The sequence below is a fragment of the Suricata suricatta genome, chromosome 2 (genome assembly GCF_006229205.1).
Source record: "Suricata suricatta isolate VVHF042 chromosome 2, meerkat_22Aug2017_6uvM2_HiC, whole genome shotgun sequence".
In the NCBI taxonomy this organism is placed as follows: domain Eukaryota; kingdom Metazoa; phylum Chordata; class Mammalia; order Carnivora; family Herpestidae; genus Suricata; species Suricata suricatta.
This window is the reverse complement of record NC_043701.1, coordinates 155,016,693-155,041,003: the sequence shown is the minus strand read 5'-3', so window position 1 is coordinate 155,041,003 and position 24,311 is coordinate 155,016,693. Positions and strand designations below refer to the sequence as shown.

The 24,311-nt window shown below is 46.8% G+C and overlaps 1 protein-coding gene across 24 annotated transcripts in view; it reads left to right on the top strand.

Annotated features, from left to right (window-relative positions):
• The window catches only part of SORBS1 (sorbin and SH3 domain containing 1), a 224,269-nt gene that overhangs the window by 136,423 nt on the left and 63,535 nt on the right, over positions 1 to 24,311 (top strand). For 16 of the 24 annotated variants that reach the window (XM_029932268.1, XM_029932270.1, XM_029932267.1 and 13 more), the window contains 8 exons: positions 1,205 to 1,349; positions 5,172 to 5,201; positions 10,278 to 10,450; positions 12,199 to 12,262; positions 13,959 to 14,033; positions 14,356 to 14,418; positions 23,928 to 23,975; positions 24,100 to 24,229. In XM_029932268.1, coding sequence (XP_029788128.1) covers positions 1,205 to 1,349; positions 5,172 to 5,201; positions 10,278 to 10,450; positions 12,199 to 12,262; positions 13,959 to 14,033; positions 14,356 to 14,418; positions 23,928 to 23,975; positions 24,100 to 24,229 — 728 coding nt within the window. The remainder of the gene's footprint in view (positions 1 to 1,204; positions 1,350 to 5,171; positions 5,202 to 10,277; positions 10,451 to 12,198; positions 12,263 to 13,958; positions 14,034 to 14,355; positions 14,419 to 23,927; positions 23,976 to 24,099; positions 24,230 to 24,311) is intronic. The other 8 variants (XM_029932276.1, XM_029932277.1, XM_029932273.1 and 5 more) reach the window with 3 other exon arrangements.

Genomic DNA, 24,311 nt, shown 5'->3' with positions numbered 1-24,311 from the left:
AACATCAGGGCACTTTCAGAAGAATTGGACTGACCAAGCCAGTGTTATTCAGGAAGCCCCTACTGTGTGTCAGGAGCTGTCCCTGGTCCTGACACTCACACTGTCTCTTGATGCTCACATGTTCTCTTGCTGCAAAAGTTGTTCAGAGACACCTTTGCTAGTGGAGGTCTCCAGTCATTCAGGCCACATGTACCGAGCACCTGCTGTCTGCAGGGTGTTGTGCTAGGTGCAGGGTGGGTGGGGCACAAACGAGGAAGGGAGGCATGGCTTTTGTCCTACAGGTACTTACAGAGAAGCTGATCTCTGGAGCATACTAATTGCTTTGAGCCATACTTTAATCTGGAGAGTGATGATCAAAGTCTTGCTTTTCAAACCCTTTTAAAAATGACACTCTGACTAGAGGTCTGAAAATTCCAAAATAGAAACTTTGCAAGATTTATAGATGTGATACAGGAAACTGTCTGCATATCCTTACTACATTCCAAGGTCTTATTTTTCTGTCTTTAAGAAAGACTGGCATTATTCCCATCATGCAAATTATGTTAGTAGTAATGATTTTGTTGGTTTTTAGACCTCAGGTTTTTGAAGATTTTTGTAGGTCTTTACCACTTCAAAGATCTTTGTGATCAATACTGGAGTGAAAAACAATGTCAGGATAGGATCAGAAAACATCCAAATCTCGGAAGCAATTGCTAGTGAAGTTGTTGAGTGATGCAAATAGTAAGAGTAGTTTTCTAAGAGTACCGATACTTAACTCCTCCTCATTCTTACATTGATGGCTTCTTGCGCTCACATTGTCTTATGTTTCTTTAGAAAAGTGTGCTAAACTTTCCTGATTTTTCCCTTAAACCAGCTCTTGTTCTCGGATCACATGGAATTGCATGAGTCTTGCATGTTATTCTACTTTGTTTTGAATTTCCTTTTTCAGTAACCGGATTGTTTCACAGTTATTACCAGGTGAAAGTAACGAATGATGTTGCTGAGAATTCCAGTAACACTCACCTTCCCTCTCTGCCCTTACTAACACCAACAAAGAGACTAAGCATTCCAGATTACACTTCTAACTGGAATTAGTGATGTCTCACTGATTACATTTCTTTCTGTAATTAAGGTCCTTGTAAACCTTTAAATTTCTTCTTTTTAAAAAGCATCAACATTAGGTTTCATGTATTATAGTTGGTTATAGTCTTTGTTCTCTTTTTAGGATCCAAGTCCTCTACTAAATGAAGTTTCTTCATCCCATGCTGGAACAGATTCCCAGATCTCTGCACCAGTTAGCAAGCCATCATCTGCCTACCCCTCTACGACAATTGTCAATCCTACTATTGTGCTCTTGCAACACAATCGAGGTAAGAGAGCTTCACAGGGCACCCCTCCCCTAGCTCACTGGCATCAACATAGCTGTTCGGTGACTTCAGGGGCAAGCATTCTGCCATTCCACAGAAATTTTCATAAACCCCATCCTTCCCTGAGGCCGTCTGCCCCAGTCTTCTCCCTCCTGTGACCCACAGAGTAGACCTCAGCAGGGAGGCAGGCCCCTGATTTGGCATGATGTCGGGCGTCTGCATAAGTAAGCTGTATAGTATGTTCCAGTATGTAAGTTCCAGGCATTGGGTGTTCACAGCTGTCTTCAGATGGTTCCACCAAAAAGAAAGAAAACACAGAAGGGAAAAAGTCTGTGCACCTTAACTCCTCATCATGAGATATCAAATCAGAGCTTTGCCTAGAAAATCTGGGTACAGTAATACCTCTTGTAATAAGTCATGTAGTTCTTTGACAACATGAATTTTCTAGAAAGCAAATTTTTGAGTACCAAAATATAAAAACAAAAGAAAGCATAATGGGTGGAAACTTTTCTAAAATGTCAAACATTTTTGGGGGCCTCTAAAAAAGGCTACTGGACTTTCTCTTCGTGACTCACCGGCCTTGATTCTCGCCAGAAGTTAATGCTCTTGGCTGTCATTCAGGGCACCCTCTGGGGACATGAGGCTCACATGGCCCCTTAGAGCTCTCTTGAGGGTTTGATGTGTGTTTCTATAGTTTCTCCCACTGTTTCTGGTTGGCCCTTTCCCTTCTCTGAAAGGGTGTCTTAGGTGAAACTGAAGTGCTTTGAGGTAATAATTCTATATGTCAACCCTTCCGTCTTAAAACATCAGAAGATGCTAAATCCCAAGTTTTAACTTGTTGGAATTCATTAGAGGAATAAACTTGCCCTTCACAAAAATAATTTGCAGTGTGAAGTTGTGAAGCTGTTTCCTAGTGCAGAAAGGGTCTGTAGTCTGAGTTTCACAGCACGTGGAATGTTAATTATTTCATTCAGAGCTCAAAGCTGGGCACCCAACCTTCCATTTTCTCAACTCATGCTGCTTGTTTCCTTCGCCCCATCCCCCACATTAACTTGGATGAGAATGGAACTGGAGTCTATTTTTAATTGTTTTCCATATTAATAGAGTTTTCTGTTTCTTGCTTCCAACTTGTAAAACAGATGAATGAAACATTTTTTCTCACTTAAAGTCTTCCCTCTTAAGTAGTTTAGTAATTTTATTATTTTTTTTCCATTATGTGTGGCCTCCATTAACTGTCCTCCATGAAATTGTGTTCTTCCAAAGGTGATAAGGGCCCCAACCCCCACACTAAACTATATAAAAGACCCATTCTCCTTTCAGCACGGTCACACTCCTTCCTGGCAATAGCTTTCTCTGCCCAGACACTGTCCATCATGCAGGACAAAGTGAAACTTTGATTCTCTGGGAACTTCTTTATGATTCATCTTTTAAAAAAAAAAATCCGGTCGAACAGAAGCAAGTTAGTTCCCAGAAGGAGAATCAGTTTCTCTAAAAATGGGATTTATTCCCAAGGCAACTTGGTTTTTGGGAAATGCCAAGAGTAATGTCAGCCATTTCCACGACATCCCTCTGATGACACCTAGTGAGACGTCTGTGGGCACAGAAATGCCTGTGGTTCCTTTTTGTTTCTTCTGAAGCAAACAGATCCCTCTTATTTGCCCAAATGTCTCTGGTTCTTGCCTTTCTCTTTTGTCCAGTTCTGCCCTTTGGGTTTAAAGATCAGATTCATGCTGCTTGAATCACACATCCTTCAGAAAAGATTATAAGTACATTGTTTTGTTTTGTTTTGTTTTGTTTGGAATAAAAAGTAGCTTCTCATAGAGAACAAACCATATGTTCCCTAAGAAGGTGGAGCAGAAAGAGTGGAGGAGACTGGAAACACCTAGCTTCAGATTACTGATTGTCCATGGTTTTAGGTCATGCGTTTCAGGCCTTGCTTTGGAATTTACCCAGCCTGGCAGCAGTGCTCATAGACAGGACCCAGAAAAACAATTTGCTAACTATTGCAGAGTCTCCTGAGGGAATGATAACTTTACTCTACTTCTGCAATTCTACTTTGGTCATCCTAAACAAGGTTTACTTTTTTTTCTTGCCTAGACGGCCCCAGGGCACAGTATGACAGTAACCCTCTCTCTCCAAACCAGGCCCCCCACTTGCAGACAAATGGGGCAGAGGGCTCTGCACATCTAGCCCAGCACCAATAGCCATGCACAGCACCGCTCCTTGGCCCTCTCCTTGGCTTTCACACCACATGTCTGAGGGCAGATCACTTGAAATCAGTCTGGAGGGAGAATTTGAACCAGAAAACTCAGGACTAAAGAGGCACCAGGTCCCCCAGCTCAGAACTTCTCGGTCTTTAATGTGTACAGTCTTGAGGGAACACACTCACGAATCTGGATTCAGGAGGGCTGCGGCAGTGCTGAGATTCTGCATTTTTTCTAGCAACTTGCAGGGCACATCGATGCCACTGGTCCACGGACCACACCAGAGAGCAAGAGCTCTGTGGTTCCCAGACTCAGGATCTCATGGTCACGTGAAGCAGTCTGAGAACTAGCCTAGGGTTACTAATTCCTAACTTCGGTAAATAACACCTCCGAAGACAACTGCTGTTACCCGTATCACATGTTGTTCTCTAAAAGAAAGGGCATTTCATGTCTCAGAAGAAGGAACAACATAGTCTTTTAAGTTGAGTAAATTTGCTTTTGCGTAGTAAGGAAGGCCTTGCCTCCAGTTGGCAGACTAGAGTTTGAGAGCCACAGATCCGGTGGGCACTTTGATACAACAAATGAGGAAACAGGCCGAAAGCTTACGTGATTGGCCAGTATCCTCCAGCAAGCTGCTGGCAGCACTGAGCCTGGAGCTGTGCTGGGCTCTTGTTGTCCGGCCGGCGTGGACCGCGTCCACATCCAGAGGTGGACAAGCTGTTCCATGGGCCGAGCGAGCCCCTGCTGCTCTGTTTATTTCTTGCCCACATGGATTCTGGAGGGAGGGGGAGGCCACAGCCAAGGCCGATGATGACAGCACCCAGGGCCTTGGCAGGCCCTCTATTTTTATCTATGTGGCGGCTTTATATTTAGCAGCTTTGGAAGGTAAAGGTCATTTTTGTGCTTATCCCGTAGCACGTACACACAGAACTCTCCAAAGGAGACATTGGCCTCCCCTCCTCACAAGTGCCCGGGAGGGTGAGGAACCACGTTGGGGAACAGTGATGGCCTGGCCATCAGGGTTGGAAAGACCCCTGGACTAGGACTTAGGGATACAGGTTCTAGGCTCTGCTCTGATTTTCAGTGTCATCGTGGATAGTTTGTGCCAGTTTTTTGAGATGTCTCAAGGCACCTGACCTACCTGCTAAGGTTGTTGCAAAGACTAAAAGTGTTAACATCTGTGAAAGCTCTCTGGCATTTGGCAGAATTCTCAGGAGGTGACAGCTGCCATGGGGATAAGAACAATTACATTGCCCTCCAAACGTACTGAGACTAGGGTCCTTGTAGCGTCCTGGCCCCTTGAAACCAGAGGAGTTGGGAGGGTCTCCTTCTATGATCAGATCACCTTGAAACTAGACATAAACAACCGGAAGACAGTGACTGTTCCCTGAATCTTGGTGCAGATGTGGGGGGCGGGAGGTAAGACATACCACACCTGGATAAGAAAGCTGTGTTAATGCCCCTGCATTCAGCTGGATGTGGTGACCATGCAACATTTTGGCATCTAAGCCCAGAGGACAGTTAGGGTGCCAATTTGGGGATGCTCACGAGTTCTGGCAGGACTTCTTGGTCTTGCCTTGTCCATGTAAATCTCACAATGTGTATCCTTTTCTTACCACAGAACAGCAGAAACGACTCAGTAGCCTTTCAGGTAGGTACTAAATACTCATTTACACACTAACTCCTTTGATGTATGCGCAGCAAACTCTGAAGAGCCCTCTGCTGTGCTGGACCATGAGGATGGGGAAAGCAGGCGTGGTCCTGCCTCCCTGCAGCCTGCGGGCTGGTGGGGGCACACTCGATGAGTGCCCCTGGCTGGTACACCTGTTCTGTGCAGCTGTGATATGTGCCTTGATGGGAAGAACAGGGATTCTGAATAAAAAGAACAAAGGGTTTTGCCTTAAGCGGAGCATTCATGGCATGCCTTGTTGGAGATGTCACTTTTCTGTTTGCTTCTAATCCCTCATCTAGGATGTGACAAGTCAGGGTTAGGAAATGTGGGTAAGTTCTTTTATTTTGGGACAGCAAGCCCAGATGCCAGTAAATGGCCCTGCATGATGGACCTGGGTGAGAAACTCCAGACCAGCAGTGCATGGAAGAGGGTTTGAGGACTGCTTCCTGAACTTGAGCAGGTGTCAGAATCTCCTGGAGAGCTGGTCAGAACCCCAATTCCAAGGCCACAGCTCCATAGATTTAGATTTAATGCATATGGGTGAGAATTTCCATTTTAATGGGTTCCCCAGTGATGCTGATGCTGCCCTGTGTACTGACCACACTTGGGTCAGGAACTTCATCAGGAACTGACGGTGCTGAGTGTGTGTCTGACAGATATCAGATGTCAGAGCTCGTCCCCTGATAACGTATGCAGCGCTGGGGCAGGTCCAGGTGTGGAGGGAACAAGCACATCACCAAACCTGTGAGGAAACCCAGGAGTGGGAAGGTTTTACCATTTCCTTCTGGCCTTCTGCTTGGAGGCCTGGTTCACTGCTTCCCAGTGGTGGAGCCTTAAGCAGGTTCCTAATGATCTAAGCCACAGGTCAGATTTCGTATCTGCCAAATGGAGCACACAGTAGGACCTCGTAGGTTCTGCTTATGAAGAGCTTAGCACCAAGCAGTGGCACTTACTAAGTGCTTGATAGATGTGAGTACTATTATCAGCAGGTACCTCCATTGACTCCTTCGTCATTTTATTGAGTGCCCACTATTCTGTATCAGACCCTGAGCCAGGCTTGGTGGCCATAACTGGGCCCTTGAGCAGCCCATTGTGTGATGTGATGGTTCATAACCTTTTTTTTTTGGGGGGGGGTGATGGACTCATTTGGAGAATCTAATAAAGGCAGTAAATGCATATCTAGAAAAAGCCACACACGTCATACATGCACATGGTGGATTGGTAGATACTTGTGAATCAGGGCAGGAATCCCTGATCTAGGTACACACAAGCCACCATTTTCTGAGCAGCTGCTTCACGATTTCTGTGTTCCTTCTGCTACTGCTGGCCCTGTGATTTGTGGAGAGCCCACTGGGGAGAACACGGGGTTCTCACACCCTCTCAGCTTTATCAGGGGTTGGCCCCAGACCAAGACAGGCCGTGGTTGAGCACAAGGTGCCCTTTGCTGCCCCCTCCTGACTTGCCACACCAACTCACTTCAGTCCCTGGCCCCAGCCCAGGTTATTAGAGAACAGGGTGGCTCTGAAATCAGCATAGCTCCTGAGAACACCTTCTTGCCTTTGGAATTGGAAAGGAGCAGTGGAATAGATGAAAAAGATGCTCAAACACAAGTTAGGAGACCCAGATTTTGGTCCTGGCTCTTTCCCCTTATACTGTGTGTCCCTGGGTAAATGACTTTACCTCTCTGAGTCACAGTTTCCTCATGTGGGAAATGGGGATGATAATCCTTGTCCTTGCCTCAAAGAGGTGTAAGGATCATGTGTGCCAGGAAGAGGGTATGCCTTGCATGCTGGAAAGTGCTGTGTAGTGTTAGGGCTTCTCCACCAGGCCACTTCCTTGGCTCTAAAATAAGCCTAATGTTTCCATCTTCCTTGAGGTTTGGGACAGAGCCACTAATGGTATTTGATAGAGTAGGACATAAAGTAAGTGCTCACTAATTGTTCATTTTTGTTTTAAAAACAAAACAAAACAAAAAACAGCACCATTTTGTCCAGAAGCCCTTGGTGGAGAGGAGGCTGGCTGGGCTGACTCCATGAGTGAGGCTGTGCCCGTGGTACCGGTGGTGACGGCCCATGGGGGCCACCCAGCTCTCCCCCTGTCTGCAACAGCTTCTATGGAGCCTTTCTGGGCTTCTTGTTCAGTGAGGTGCACTCAGGACTGAGCCACACGTAGTGTTTAGCCACTTGAAGCTCATGGTGCCCTGGGGGAGATAGACAGGGAAGCAGGTCAGGGCTGGGGCACAGGGGCTGCTGGCACCCTTCTCAGGGGGATGCCAGCACTGCGGTGGTTCTCACAGGTCCGTGGGTGTGCAGGGAGAGGGCGCCACCCACAAATGCAGAGGCCCTGTCCCAGGCTGTCACACTGTCACTTATTTAATGACCCTTTCCAGCATTTTCCTTTTGAAATCAGAGTATAAAACTAGAAAGAAATGCTTCAGGATGCCCTGTTGAGGGATCAGTATTTGCCTCTTAAGAAATAGCAGCAAGCCTTCGTTGTAGATGACAAAGGCTGGTCCTGTCACTTGCATGGTACAATTAAGTGTCACTTTGGGTTTTCAGTGTATATGTTAAAAAAAAAAATTTTTTTTGAGCCTGCAGTTCATCTCTCTGTACACTGAAATCCACTCAATCATGAATCACATGGTCACAAGCTTCTGAAATGAAATAATTCAGGGCTAATTTCTGTAGATCTGAAGAACTCTGACAGCCTTGGAACAAGTCCATGAACTGTCAGCCTGAGTTTTGCAGTTAAGTGATTGTTGTTAAAGCCACCTGCCCTAACAATTAAAAAAAAAAATTCTCTGGGTTTGGAAACCCTGAGAATGGCAAGTCTGTGATCTGCTGCTTCTTGAGAGAGGACAGGGGAGCGAAGGGAGGGAGCATCTCCAAGCACCAGGTGGGGGGGGGGCCTCAAATCAGCCTCCCCTGCTGCTTCCTGGTAACACTTAGGAAGGCCTTTTTAGGTGGGAGGAAAGTGCTCAGCAGAGCCTTTTCAGGAGTAGAGGTTGGTAACTTGCAATCCCCCTACACTTCTGGGCTTCCTGCCAAATCCTTGGCCTCCTGTTGGAATTTCCTGGGAGCCTGAGAACTCACCCATAAAGCAGTCTGGTTGTAACATCCTTTAAAGCTCATGGTGATGATGCCAGGGATCAGGTTTTCTGCAGCATTCGCTAAGCCAAGCCTTGCACAGAACGCTTAGAAACTGTTCTGCGGTCACAGAATGAGTACTTGCTTCACAGTGTTTGGTTTAGTACTTGGTTAGTTTAGAAACCGGGCAGCGACGCTCCATTGGGCGGGCAGGCTGTGAAGGTTGTAGAATCTGAGCCGCGCTGACCTGTGTCTCCCCACTTCCCCGCCCCTCCTCCACACACCCCGCCCTCATCCATACACAGGGATCTCTGACTTGGCTACAACTTTGCTTCAACTTTGCTTGAGTCCCTCCTTTTTCCTGGATTTTAGTCTTAAGCCAACACACTGCACCTTTTCCTTTTCTAAAGATGAGAACCTCTCAGTCAGTGAACAGATCCTGACTAAGCACTTCCTAACGCCAGGGCACATCTCTGTCCCCATCAGTCTCACCTCATGGGTGTCACTGCTCGGACCTAGCCCCCTAGCCCTAGGCTGAAATCGTTTTCTCCCCTAACCTCTTGACCTGTCTGGTTGCCTCCGGCCACAGTCTGTGCCTGGGTGCTGACTCCCTCACTAGCTCCTTCCCTACTTCCTGCTTGCACATTCATCCCTTTCCCTGCAATCTGGCAGCTACCCCCACTGCCCTCTGAAACTTGATCCCTTCAGGGATCCTGTGACTCTTCTTCTGCTTTGTTGAATCCTCTTTCTGTGCTCTGGTTTTTCTTCCTTTCTTCCTTTATGGGTTGAACCCTTCACTTCTTGGAATTCTGTCTTCTCTGGCTTTCTGGTTCGTGTCCTCTCCCTCCGATAACTCCTGGGATCCTTTTTGCTCTTCAGCCTGTGACATGTCAAGTTACCACACCTGAATGGAAACAGCCATCTCACCCTGTGCCACCCCAGTGCCTTTACTAACTTCTGTTTGGATTGGGCCAGGCTCGAAGCCTTGTTGCTGTCTCTGAGAAGGCAAGACAGGGTATGGTTCAGAGAGAACTGCCAGCTCTCAGGTATCCCTGGTCCAAACCCCAGCTTGGCCACGTGCGAGCTGTGTGACCTCAGGCAGGGTAATTTAACCTCTCTGTGCTTTGGTCCACTTAATTTTTTAAAAACTGGAGGGATAATAATTTCTTCCTCATATAGTTATTGGGAGGATAAATTGAGGTAAGGTATCTGAAGAACTTAGCACAGCATGTGGCACCTAATAAGCTCAGAGTAGTTCAGAGTCCCCTTGCATTTCCTGATGCTATTCCCTTTGCCGGGAGCACCCTTCACTTCCCATCTGGCTGGCTCCCTCTGAGAGGCCGGTGCTGAACCTCAGTTCCTCAGCTGAGTTGGATGCTGACGCTGTCAGCCCTGGTCATGCTGCATTCTCATCCCTGGCTCCCTTGCCCTCTCTGCCCACTGGCCATCAGCTCCTTGAAGGCCCGCACTCTGAGAGGTTCACCGTCACAACCACAGGACGTGTGCACACATAGCCATAGTGCCTCCTATGATACGTGGCCGGGCTTGGACTAACAGAGTACCCAAAGTCATTTTACAGTCTGTAGACCACACGTGGTGTGTTTATTAGCTGTCTGTAACCTCTAGTCCTGAATCAAATAAACCCTAAGGTACACTTAGCAATTTAAAGGCCAGAAGGTAAATATTTCCGTCTTCATAGGCCATTTTTTGTTAGAACTCCTCAGCTCTGCTGTTGTACCTCAGAAGCATTCATAAATACTACATAAATGAATGGGTGTGACTGTGTCCCAGGAAAACTTTACAAAAGCAGGTGGCCAGGCCGTAGTTTCCTGACGCATGCTTTAAGTGAAACTCATTCCAATTGGGAATTTGCAAATACATCCCCGCCCCCCACCAGCTGGGTTCTTTGGGCGATTTTTGCCTCAGAGCCAGCAGAGAGCTTCAGCTGACAACCCTTTCTCACTTCCAGATCCTGCCTCAGAAAGAAGAGTGGGAGAGCAGGACGTGGCACCAGCCCAGGAAAAACCCACCTCACCTGGAAGGGCTCCTGAAAAAAAGGCAAAGGATGACAGCAGACGGGTGGTTAAGAGCGCTCAGGACCTAAGCGATGTTTCCATGGATGAAGTGGGCATCCCACTTCGGGTACGAACTCTGATCCAGAAGTCCTTTGCAGGCTGCTGCTTATACCAGTGACAAGTGTGCCCCTGAGCGCATGTAGCCCACCTGTGGTTTGCAAAGGCTTTGTGAGGAGATCCTCACCACTGCCCACCTTCCAAGCCAACTGAGGCCCGCAGAGCCTCCCAGAGCCGTGGGCTGGCCTCCCGTCCCCCCTCGGTCCTAAGTGCATGACCTCAGAGTGTGGAGCTTTTTTCCAAAACATGTTCAGTGTTAATAAGTCTCATGAGAAAAGGGTTTTGGGTTCAAGGGACTGTCGGGGAAGGCAGAGTAGAGCAAAGGCAGAGGAGTTTCTCTGCAGCTAAACTTCTGAGAAGCTCCAGGCACTTGTGTGTTCAATGGGAGAATGTTGTGGGCATTGTTTCCCAGTCTCCCTTTTTTTTGCCCATTGGAGCACGCTCAGAAATTGTAGGTCCAGGATTACAGAACCCTGAGGAGAGTGTGGGGCTCAGGGTTCCTGTTTATGGGTACAGGAAGACATTCCTCTGGGTGAGAGATACCCCATCATCTGGGGTGTGCAAGAACCTCTAATGGAACCACAGAAGGAATGCAGGCTGCCCCAGATCTCCCCCTGGCTCCAGGGGGCCAGCCTGATGCAGGCCCTAAAGAATTCAAGGGAAACCTGGCTTCCAAAGCTGGATTAGAGGGAATTCCTTTTTTTTCCATGGGCCCCTCAGAACACTGGCTACAGTAGGCTTCTCTATGGTTCCCATGTAATGAATGGACTGGTTTTTGTGTCCCTTTGGAGAAGGCCCGTAGAAACAGCAGTGAGCTAAGCCTCAGAAGAACTGTTGTCTGGCCCTAAGTAATAAGAAGTAAATAATAATAAGAGGAAAGGGAATTAAGACAAACAGTAATTGTGGCTACCATTTGCTGAGTGTGCTGTCTCATCCACTCTATGAGGTGAACGCTGGTATAATCCCCATTTTATAGATGAGGAAACAGGGACTCAGAGTGATGACGACCCTTGCCAGGATTGCACATCCTGTGGGTGACGGAGCAGCTCTCTGAACCCCACACCCACACCATGGTGTGGTGGCCTCCCACTCACCTTCTCACCAGCTCTGTGACCTTGGGCATCATTTTGACCTTGTACCACATTTCCTCATCCGTAAAGTGGGAGTGAAAATATCTGACCTAACTACCTATCTGTCCCCTTCTTTGTTTTCTTTTTGTCTTAAAACAAAAACAGCCCAGCTTTGTGGTTAAGATGAAAACTCTCTGGCATTGGCTTCTAGAATCAGTTACGTTTTAATGTGTGTGTTCTAAATCTGGCCCTCTCCAAGGGGACTTAGCTATGCTTCTACAGAATAACCTGAAATGGATGGGGACTCGGCCTGATAAGGATGTATCCTTTTCATTATGTTTCTGGGAGGCTTTACTGTGATTTAGTTATCTGTAAAGGGAGACAGATTCTAAGAAATAAAATTTTAGAAAATCGAATGAACACATTTCAAGAGGGTCCTTGTTTATTCTTTTCAAAATCTGCATCCTTTTTAGACAACTATTCAGGTCAGAATCTCTTGGTTTGTCTAATCTTAAAAGTTTTGCATTTTAAATAAGGATTTAAATGTAGGCTCACCAAGATGTATAGAGTTACATGAATTTTTACGTCAGGTGTCGTTACTTCCCATTGTGTTTTCATAATCGTGGAAACTCTGAAACGTGCTGTCATTTTCCATTTTATTTTACTCTTTGCCTTTGTTTTTCTCTAGAACACCGAGCGATCAAAAGACTGGTACAAGACCATGTTTAAGCAGATCCACAAGCTAAACAGAGGTACTGATTTTCATTTGTAGAAGCTATGCTGTATTCCTATGTTGACTGTTGTGGTGAGGACTTAGACTGGCCTTGCTAGGATGTCAGAAGAGGGGCCCTCCGCTCGACCCATTGGGCACCAGCCTGCCTGAGCGCAGCCATGCACCTGCAGAGCAGAGCAGGGAGGGAGCGCTTGTGCCCTGCCTCACATGCGGGATCTTAGCTCAGCTCTCGAGTCCTCCCTCCCAGGCGTGGTGGGCCGCTGTGGGCTGAGTCCAGCCCTCTGCCTGTGCTCCGGTGTCTGCCGGCCCGGGATGTGAGCAGTTCTGACTCTCCCCTGCTTCCAGCTTGCGGCACAGCTCCCCGTGTCAGCCCATGACTGCCTTGTAGGCAGAGCAAGTTGAGAAAGCACTGAACCTGGGAGTGAAGAAAACTGCTCTCACCTGGATTCAGTCCCCCAAGCACTCATGTGACCTTGAATGGGTTACATGCCTCTCTGCATTCATCCCCTCTTCCTTTCCTCCAAGGGATGTTGCAGGGTCCAAATGAGAGCTAGTTTCGCTTAATGAAGGAGAATGTGTGGTGCACCTGTAAGGTGTTAATATGAAAAGCAATCTTCCCCAGCTGGGAGCCAGCACTTGGTAGGTAGCCCTGAGAGTCAGTCAAGAGCTGACACACCAAAGCCCGCTGAAGCTTGAAGAGAAGCGCTTCCAAATCAGAGGTCCCCTGGGCTGTCAGCAGGGGATCCAGCATGGTGGGAGAACCCCAGGCCAGTGCTCAGATGGCTCATGACCCCACCAGTTCCCATCCGCCTGCGCCACCAGTCAGCTGATAGGGATGCAGCTGCGCCATGGGAAGGGTACCCCTCCTCCCACGGGCAGAGCATCCTGTCGTTCCCTGTGGCCAAATCCAGTCTGGCCGCCTGGCAGATGACACATGAAGGCAAAGAGAAAGCGTTCTGGTCGATGTTGGCCTGAGACACAGCAGATAACCAGTCTCTCTGATTAGCTGCGGATGCCAGCCAACATCACTGTTAATTGGCTCCTGCGGTGTTCACAGTGAGGCTGGCCGTGCCTCACTCTAAACTGTTTCAAAATACCAAGATGCTCAGTGTTTCTAAAGCAAGGGTAAATCCACGGTGGTTGGGTAGATGAGCTCAGTCATGGCGGTGATGCCCAAGGCTGGGTCTCCAGTTGGGTGATGTCAGTTCTGCTGGTCACTTCCTAAACTGATGTCCGCTTCCCCCAGCAACCCATGTCTCTCTCACCTGAGACCCGGCTTCGGCAGCCCAAGTACCAAGACACGGGTGCATATGTGAACCGTATGTTGTTCTGTCCCACAGGCAGCATCTCTCCTGTTAGAGGGTTAACTCAACCCAACTTAAAGGTTCCAAACAAAAATACCTGCCCTAATGGTAGAGATAATGTGAAAAATTAAGAATTCACTTGTTTGTTTGGAAATTTGAAGCTTTATACTAAATCTCTCTTGCTTACCAGCCTCCAAGAGGAAAAATGATATTGTTTCTTTAGCTGTGTCTCAGTAATTCAGGCAAAAGGACTGGATTTTTCAAAGCAGTTTGGGTTTCTTTCATATCACTCGTGAAGCCTTGTACGTTCCAGAATTCAAGGGGCCTGAATTGTGCGTGGATCCCTGTTCGTTCATTCTCTGCATTTGTATCTTCCTCTATTCTCTCTCCCAAACCTGTTCCTCTGCCTAGACACTCCTGAAGAAAACCCTTATTTCCCTACGTACCAATTCCCTGAACTTCCTGAAATCCAGCAAAATTCTGAAGGTACCATAAACTTAGACAGTGTATCTGCTGTCCTAGCCTTAAATTAATTCTTATAGTTCCATTATAGGAATAAGATTTGGCTTTTAGATTTTGTTTTTATAGTCATTTTCAGTTGGTGAAAGTTTTATTTCACTCATTTGCATGATGTGCTATCTTAAAATAACTAAGGCCTTTCTAATTCATTAATCCTGGTTTAAGTGTGATGCTGTGTGCTTTAATAACACTAAAATAGGTAATCGTTCAAAAGAGTCAATTGGGGATTTGTCAGTTCCTCCGCTTCGTGGTGGGTGGTTTCAAAATCCACTGCTTTTCTCTGCTACAGAGGACAATCCCTACACTCCTACCTACCAGTTTCCAGCATCTACTCCTAGTCCTAAATCTGAAGGTAATTGAAGGAAAATCACATGCCTCTCTTTGTACTGGTGCTGTTACTTTCTTCTTCACCTTGGGGCTTTTTTTCTGGTGGCTCACGGGCTGTCTCCCAAGCATTTGCTCCCCCAGCCTTGTGTTTTGTGGTATTGCCTCGCTCCTCACTGACTGTACGACCGAGTCCGCCTGGTTCTGGGTTCTAACACCGGTCCCTTGGGGCCCACGTGATTAGTGGGGTAACCAGTGTAGCTTGGTTATAATGCTTTGAACATGTGGGGCTCTGGGAAAAGCTGCCAGTGTTTGGGGTGGTCACATGGTGCTGGTGACTGGGCAGTGACTCAGGGAGGCTGTCGTGATGGCTGATGGACAGTGGGGTAGAGAGGCCTACTGTCGATGACAGGAAAATTGCCCACTTCCTATATGTACAACTACTTGTCACTGGCCCCCTTTTGTGGTAGACCCTCAGGGTGTATCTCCTTGGAAGGAATTCCCAAAGAGCTATCCAGGTATGAGATTTCATCCTGGTGGGAGATGACATCTCTTGCAAAGAAGGGTTTTGGCCAAGTGAGGAAATGTTTCATGGAAGAGCTGGCTAAGAATTCGGACCTGCTGGGAAGGAGGGCCACACTTGTATCTAAGACTCTTTTCTGGGCCAAAAAGTCTAGGTGTGAAAGAAAGTTCTAAAAGGTTAGATAAAGGCACCAGCCTGAGAATTACCCTGTCCTGCGGATTGTCTGATATTCGGATGAGTGACCCAGAAAGCGGGAAATGTAAGGGGTGTACAGAGGAAATTTCAGTAAATGCTCTTCTAGGATGAGATGTTGTATGCTCCGAACGTCACTTATTCAACTAGAACCGAGCACTTGCATGCGCTATGCATTGTCCTTGGAACTGGAAATAGGACTATGAATAAGCTATGTCCTCTGTTCTCAAAAGTGCACATTTGGCAGAGAGGTAGACAAGGCCCCTTCCTTGTGGTGGCAGCTGCAAGAGCATGTGCCCCGAAGGCTGGAGGAAAGCTTGCTGTGGGGAAGCAGGCCCTCCACGCATACCCGGAGAATGTTGATGAGGCTTTGGTACCAGCAGTTCTGTTCTGCCCCCGCCCTATGTCTCTGCTCTGATTAACTCAGAAACCCTCCCACCCAGCCCTTCTCATCACTGGTAAAGTCGTCCATTCACTCATTCACCAAACTCTGATTACTTAAACATACATGAAATGACACTCTGGGAAGTGTTAGACTCCAAAAGTTTTAGTAAAAGTACCATATTCCACTTTAGTTCTGCCTTTGATGTGCTAGTCAGTGGTTTCCAACCATTTTATTTCTGGGTTTGAACAAAAAGAAGTCTACCAAACAAACCCAGGCTTCAAACCAGATGATTGAATTATAAATCATCAAAATCATTCAAACAATGATTTCATTGTACTCAATGACCTCCTCACGTCCAACAAGAAACAACTTAAGAAACAACTGACTGAACTGAATGAAGGCAAAATTTTTTTAGGGTAGTTTTGACTAAGTGCAGTGTTTGGTGCCTCATTTGGGCTTGAGAGCCCAGCACACTCCTAGGGTAGGGGTCCCTCTGGGGATGTAACAAGTGCATTGCAAGCCTGAAGGCACAGTGTCCCGCAGGCAGAGGAAGGCCACCTGGAGAAGTCTTGGGGAGAAATACAGTGACTCTGTCGGACTGGAGGAGTGCTGTGGGCCCGCCGCAGCCGGCCAGCGTGCCTGTCTGTTTTGAAGCCAGGGTTTCATGGCCTCACGCCCAGAGCTGCCATGTGGTCGTCTGCCGCACCTTAGCAACCCGGCTGACAATGGCGTCTGCTGTTTGGGACACATCCAGTCAGGCGCATGAGGGAATTGGGGTTATTTTGCCTTGAGGCATAAACAGTAAGGGATGATATGATCGCTTTTCACCCATAAAGTGGGAAGCAAACCTTAATGTTTTTTTATTTTCAAAGACCAAAAAGGATGAAACTGTCTTGAAGAATAAAAAGGAAAAAAATCAGATTGAACATAAAAGATTCATAATAACCAAGATGATTAGGCTTTCACACAAGTTTCGGAGAAGCCTTTTTCCCTGGAGATCTTCTTAAAAATAGGGTAGATTCCATCTCGCCCCTACTCCCTGCTCAAGATGACAGATCCAGACATAGACCACAGATAGATTCAACTAGATGAAGGCTTTTTACAAATGAGTAAAATGTTTGAGCTGGATCCTTTAAGGAATTGGTAGTTTTTTAACTTTTTTTGCGGGGGGGGGGGGACTTAATAAGAGATTCTCTGGCTTGTGGCTTTGAGGTCAGTAAGCTTTGGCAGGCCCCCCTCAGCCCTGTCGTTGGTACCTGCGCCAGCCCTGTGTGCTTACAGGTGGCCCTGGGCTCTGCACATCCTTCTTAACATGGGAAATAGTTATGCCTTCCATAGAAGATTGTTAAGGACAAATTAGCACCTACGCAGGTTTCCACCCATAGATTTTAGTGAGCGTTAAAAACTGGGCAGCTTTAATGAGGAATGTGAGCTGTCATCCAGAGTCCCTCCTCTTGAGGAGCAGGCTGCTGTCGCTGCTGGGGATTTTGTTTTGCTTGAACTCAGAATCTGAAACTAGAATTATTTGCAGTAAACCTATCAAAACCTAGCCTCAGGGATGCTGCCTCTGAATGCTAGTTGTTTATAACTAGATGTAACTATATACTATATAAAAAAAAGACATTTCTAAGTGTCTGAAAGCTGATTCTCCTAAGTAGTAAAGGACCATGTGAGAGTGTTTATGCCAGCTTAACTACCCTGTGTCCCACCCCCCAGTACTGCCATGAAACAGTAAACTTGCATCCAGACTTTCAGAAGATAAATAGAATTATCATATCTTAACCAGTGAAGTTTAAAATCTCTAAAAGAAACCTATAAATTCCAACAGGGATCAGCCGTTTCTAATCATTTTATAATCTTTGAGACCACTCTGGGGGACAGGAAGTCTTTGTCTCACTAGGTAGTTGGGAGGAATTGTGGCTAGGGAACCACGAACAGACTGAATTCAGGAGACGTGTTTCTTGAAATTTCGCTGTATGCCCTAGTCGCTAGAAAGCTTATCAAAAATAACAGAAATCCTTTGGGAATAACTCTCAAGTAAGGCTAAGCAAATCAGGCTTACTTTCTTCCTTCTTTTTTTTTTTTTAAGCCTTCACTTGACCCGCCCTCTCCTCCGCATCATTCCTTCCTCTGTGACCCAAAGCTGCTGGTCTGTGAATTCCATTCTCTTCTCTCTCTCTCAAAGGCAGATAGACATCCTTTCAGAGCATCTGGGATGTCACTAGGCCAGAAAGATGGTGGGGGTGGGGAGAGAGCGAGCGTGGCCACGACCAGAGCCAGCCTCACCCACCACTGCACCAGACGTGGAGGGCTGCTCCGGCGGGCCTTCAGATGCGCCGGCCCTGGTTTCCTCCTGGAGCAGGAGCCAGAGGAGCAAGCTGTGGAGCAGACGCCTCAGAAGCGCGGCCACTGCCTCTTCCCCTGTCTCCTGCTTTGGGAAACAGTAGTGTGGTGGCTCAGACCTCAGCGGCTCACAAGCCTAATTCTATTAATAATAATAACAATAATAATGACAACAATAATGGCATAACCACTGCAGCAGCTGTTGCGATCACCACTTACTGAGCCCTTACTGAATACCAGGCCCCACATCCTGAGTGCATCACAACTATTACCTTGCTTCATCCTTGCAGGGACCTCATGAGGTAAGTCCTCATTTCATCAATTAAGGGTGTGAGGCTTGGGAAGGTTATGTAATTTGTGCACAATCACTCAGTAAGTAACAAGCTAGGTTTCAAACCCAGATCTGTAGGACCACCAAACATGGGCTCTTTCTTACTGTTGGACTGCACTGCTGATTCCTTTACCTCTCCTGCTACACCCTGTGTTTTGGGCTGACCCCTCTTGCCAAAGACTTTCCGACACCTAACTCCAGGCATCCAGCCTGCCCTGCTTCTGAATCGGTCCTGTCTCACTAAGCTGAGCCAGTATCTCTAGGGATGGTGTCCAGGAGTGTGTAAAAAAAGGGTCCCCCATGTGAGCTGACATGTGGCCAGAACTGGGAACCAGTGGCGTGAGGGAACACCACCATTCCTACCTCCAAGAAAGAGAAGATACTCGCCAGTGTAATCTGGGGGGTTTGAATGTAGAATTCAAGCAGGGAATACAGATTCAAGAGTCCGCCTTCCCACTCTAAACATGCCAAATGATGTTGGCTCCCTTGACCTGCTTTATGTCCACAAAATGGCAGAGCTTTTCAAATAATGCCTGCAAGTCAGCATAAAACCGAGTATCAGGTATGTTTTTCCACAGTCCGTGGCCTCTGAGAATATGTCTGGCCATGTCAGGGTAGAGGGCTGTCCTCTTAGCCAAGGGCGAATTCCCAGAGACCAGCTTTTCCTTTTGCTTTTGGATGCTTCTTCCACCACTGTCACGCTGACTGTGACCACTGCCACCTCCTGGCGAAGTGTCTCAAGACACTACCTCAAGGCATCCTCCAGTTAAGGTGACATACCATGCCAGAGTGGTCTGTCTCATTGAGCTTTCTCCTCATTCCTAAATAAGGATGTGCCAGGATAAGGATTTAGGAGGCTGATTTTTCCCAGGCATGTCTATACGGAGTTAAAGTAATCCTCTACTGGCCTCACAAGATTTCTAAGAATAGCCTTACTTTGCTGGAGTTCAAGCAAATAGCTCTATTGTGAAGATGCCTGGCCGGGCTCTGCGCCTCATGCCCCAAGCTGCAGCTAGGCCAGCACTGCCCAGAGGAGGCGGGCCCAGCTGCCCGGTCCCTTCGCTGTCCTATGGGGAGCTGCGCAGGGGGCTCCGCCCAGCCAGTGCGAAGGCTTGGACAGGCCTGCCGGATAGTTGAGAGGCACCGGCAGCCTCCAAGGGCCAGGAATGCCACTGGAGATGAAGACGGTGAGTCTTTTTCCAGCCCCGTGGTCCTCCCCAGGTCTTCCTCCTTCCCCTTCTTTCCTTGTACACCTCGTTCTCTTCTCCTTCACATTTCTTGTTATGAATGTTTTCTATAGCTACTCTACACCCTGTGTGGATCTTTTTTTGTTTTAATCCCCTGACATCTGCCTTTACCCAGAACATGGTTTGGAGAATCTCTCCCTTAGCTCCCTGGACTACGCCTGACCACCTCACCCAGGTCCCCTTGTGCTCCTTCCTCTCTCCCCTCCCACCCAGACTTCATGCCCACTTCTGCGTACATCTTTTTCTTTGAATGTTTTTGTTTGTAGGGTGTATGTCTACCTTGACTCCTTTATCCTTTCTCTTCCTAAGTATGTGGGGTAAAGCAGGAGAGGGAATGAATTTGTGCAGTAGATAAAGGTTGTGTCAAAAATGAGCCCCGTACATTAGAAAAATAATTGTTAAGTTTAGGAGGCCCCAGGTGGCTCAGTCAGTCATGTGTCTGACTCTTGATTTCAGCTCAGGTCATGATCTCATAGTTTGTGAGATTGAGCTCTGTGTGGGGCTCTGCGCTGGTGGTGCAGAGGCTGCTTGGGATTCTCTCTCCCTCTCTCAGCCCCTCCCCTGCTCACTCTCAAAATAAATAAATAAATTTTATAAAAGAAAAAGAAAAAATAGCTGCAAGTTTAAGGTCTAAGAAATGCATAAAATGAAAACTTAATAAATAAAGGCAAGAGATTATGTAAATACTCCTTTTTGCCCATTATCTCATTTTAGTTACATAATTTTTTATAAAATAATCATTCTCAACCAACACTTGTTCCAGTGTTTTTAAGATTGTTATAAATTCTCAAAAAAGAAACCGAGAAGATCCAGAAAAAAGTCTTTTTTAGAAGTTCATTTGAAGTCACTGTGGTTGAAAAGGCAATTATGTGCTTCCTGGCAGTTTCAGGAGAGTAGCTGTCCCCAAATCCAAGCCTCCAAGGACAGATTGCCAAAACCTAGAGGGCAGTCACTGGTGTGTAAACATCGGAGCCCAGCAGGGGTCTTTGGGTTCCAAAAGTGGATTGTTCACCCTGAGTAAATCCCGCTTAGCATCAGAGCTTCCTGGAAGTCGCTGGCACCGGAAGTTCTGGGTGTTGCTGCCAAAGCTTAGTGTTTGCTGCTTGGGGCTCCAAGGGGCCCAGTCAGCGTGTGGCTCCACCACAAACAGGAATCACAAGATCCCAGCTCAGCTGAGCCCCCTCAGGCACGGTTTTAAAGAACCCTTGGAGAAACCATAAAGGCAGAATTTCAGACACAGACAATGTCTGTGTTCACAGACAACTAGAGAAACGTTTCATTTGCTCTGTCTTAACTATGCTTAAACACACACACTCCCTTTGGTTAACTCTAGTGTACAGGAACACAGAAGAGTGACCCTTGCACCCAGTTTTCCCATTCCTCAGTATTTCTAACTTCATACCCATGTACCCCAGCGTGGACTCAGCCAGGAAAAGGTAGCAAGAGTGGCAGCAAGTGGATGGGTGTAGCAAGAATGACTCAGTTTTACCCTTGTCCCTAGAGACTGGGAGAGAAATAGAAGTGGATAACTCAGAAAACTTGCTCAAGTATCACCAGGAAGGGGATGATGCCGAAAAATGGAGCAAAGGCTTCAAGGGCTGGAAGTCAGTCTGGCCAACACTGTGGTGCATGACTTGAGTTTCAAAACAGCATTCTCCCCTGCCTCTTACACAACAAAAATTACAATGGAACAGCCACAGTGTTTCCCAGGGTTGGGTAGATGAGGCTGGGGTGAACCGTAGAACAGCACCCATTGCTGCCACAGGGCTCAGAGGCAGCACCAGAGGTGGAGTTGGAAAGACTTGAATCCATCCCTGCTTTGCCTTTTTTTCTCACAGTGAGGCAAAGAGCAAATTTTCTTAACTTCCCTGGGCCTTATTTCCTTGTCTGTGAGATAAGAGATTTCTATACCTCCAGGAGTTTTTGCAAAGATTAAGTGAAATGATAGTAAATGACCAGCCACTATTAGGCCCTTAAAGGAAGCAGCTCTATTATTTTTATTCATAAAAATAGGTAAAATTTTCTTACATTAGATTTCTAAGACATAAAAAATGAAAAGAATACGTTTTACATTCCCTGGAACTTGCCCTAATTGCTAGTGTTCAGCAGAATCCATGGAACTGTTTGCCCTCTTAAAAGTCAAACTGAAATCTACATGTCAGACTCAGGCCCCATGGACTCTGAGGAGGAAATGGAGCGCAGAGGCACTCCTGCCCTGTGTTGGTCTTGGATGGGTGACGTTTCTTTTTCCACTTCCGCCAAATAAGGGGTAGCTTTTTTTTTTTTTTTTTTTTGTAAGTTTATTTATTTGAAAGGGAGCAGGGTAGGGTCAGAAAGAGAATTCCAAGCAGGTTCAGTGCAGAGCCCAATTGGCGCTCAGTCTCCTGAACTGTGAGATCATGACCCGAGCCAAAATCAAGAGTAGGCTGCTTAGCCAACTGAGCCACCAGGTGTCCCCAAGAAGTAGCTTTAAGAGTGTTCAGTCATCAGACTTCTCTTTTGCCTTAACCCCCATTGTTCTCCTACTGTTCAAAACACATACTTCCCAAGCTGTGCAACTTTTTTTCCATCTTATAAGAACTATTTTTCATTTCCTTCTAGCAAATACTCCAGAATTCTACATAAGGAAGCTCTAGGGAGAAGAAAATTTTTAAAGAGCTTAGGCTTTTAAAAAAAAATGGTTGTAAATATTTAAATGCCATTTTGCCCCCATGAAAACTTTGCTTCTTACCCCAAGAACCAGGTAATGGTGACACATTAACCCTGACCTTACCATCTGTAGTTAGGCTGCCGCTTCACGATTCAGAGACGAGGTTTTGAGCTCAAATGCTAGGCTGGATTTTAAGCAGTACGTACTGCGGTGCATCCTGGTTCCGAGTAAGCTGATTTTTCATTCGGCAGACACCGTTTTTCCAATCACATCTTTGCAATCAAAGCTGATTTTTAGTTTTCTTTGACATCATGGCATTTCAGTACAATAATCAGAAGTTCTGTTAAAAAACAAAAACAGGCAAGACAAAATACTTTGGAACAGGATTCCAAAAATATGTCTGGATGTCATTTTATCTCTTCCTCCTGCCCTGTTTTCAAAAGTTAACATAAATAAGCTTGCACCCTCCAGGTCTTGTTCCACTTTGATGTTGACTAATTCTTACCCTTCAAGGAAGAAAGGGAAAGATAACTTGGTACCTGATACCTTTCCTTTATTTGGGCTGGGAGAGACCTGGGGGAGATGAAAATCGGGAAAGGAAACAGGAAAAGAAGTGATGTTAGAGAAGCTGTCTTTGGATAATACTCAAAATAATACTTATCTCACGAGACATCCTGGACTTCACTGCTCTGAAACTTAAAATGATTTGCAGAGAGACAGGACTCGATTAACACTTCGTTAACACGTGACATTGGATTCTTTGGCTTGTCTTTGAGGGTTGCTGTGTGTTCTTTGTTAAAGCTCTTACAGATTTTAAGGGAAGGAGTTGGGTCTTAGCTTCATATTCATGAATTCTGAATTTGGGTTAGCAAGATACTAGAAAATGGGAACAGGTGATTGATTCAGCCTAACTCTTGTTGGAGAAGTGCTTTGGAGGGATTATTGTGGATGTGGTGACTAAATGTCCTGCATTTTCAGGACAGTTCCAGTTTAAAAATGCATTTCTGTAAATGTACGTTAGTCTTATTTTTAGTTCAGGGCAACCACTAACATGAGGGGCTCAGATCTGGTCTCGGTTCTACGGGTGTTGGTGTCCCAGGTTTCCCCTTATTTAGGGACGTGTCTCCCCTGGAGAGCAGTCTCACAAAACCATGTTAGTTTGACTTGTTCCAGAATCACGGTTTAGACACTTAGCCCAAGTGGTACTGTTGTAAAGCAAACCTGGCAGGGTGTGCCATGTTCTAAGAAAAGTGAGCTACTCAAGCAACTAGGTTGAGATAGAATCAAAACAAACAATTACAACGGGATTCTCGAGCTGTTTTCTCCGCTGCCGTACCTCTTTAGGTGGTGTTGTGTATGGGACCTCAGCGTGTGAAACAGGTCACAGCTGAGGTATGCAGCTGAACCCACGTTCCTGGGCCTCCTCATGCCACCCAGTAGTGGGCCTGGGGGACTCTGGGGGACTCCACAGGCTAGAGCAGAGACTCAGGATGAGCATTTGGGGACCTATCTCCTCCCCTGCATCCAACCCAAGCTGGGGACCCTGCATTCTAGCTTTGCTTGTGGAAACCATTTTAAGGAGGACCTTTGGCTATTTGTCTCCATGCTTCCTTGGTGTCAGGTGGCAGTCAGCCCCCACGTGTCATGAATGTACCTTCCGGCCTCCGGGACTGCAGACCCTGTTTGGTCGAATGGACTCTCATGTGGGGTTTGTGGTGGTGTGGCTTCCGGCCCTGGGCCCCTCCTCTGTCTGTCGGCCCCTGGTGTGGCTGGATGCCGGTGCAGGATGGTGTAAGTGGGGGACATGTTACCTGGTTCTCTTACCTTAGCCAGATTCCTCCTGATTGTGTTTTGTTTTTTCACTAGATGATGATTCAGATCTGTACTCGCCTCGGTACTCCTTTTCTGAAGACAGTAAGTGATGTAGAATTTTTTGGTCGCGGGGGAGGAAGAGAGGGTGGTGGATGAGGGAGGACATCTTCCTGTTTTTGGTTCCCCTCAGGTTTGAGAGTCTTTTGTACCCACTTTTCTTCTCCAGCAAAATCTCCCCTTTCTGTGCCTCGCTCAAAAAGTGAGATGAGCTGCCTTGACAGTGAGAAGGTGGTTAAGCGGTCAGCCACACTTCCCCTCCCAGCCCGCTCTTCCTCGCTCAAGTCAAGCCCAGAAAGGTAAGAGCTCCCCCGCCCACAATCGGCTCTGAGACTTAGGGCTCTCACACGACCCACGCTAGCGGGAAGTACTGTCTCTCTA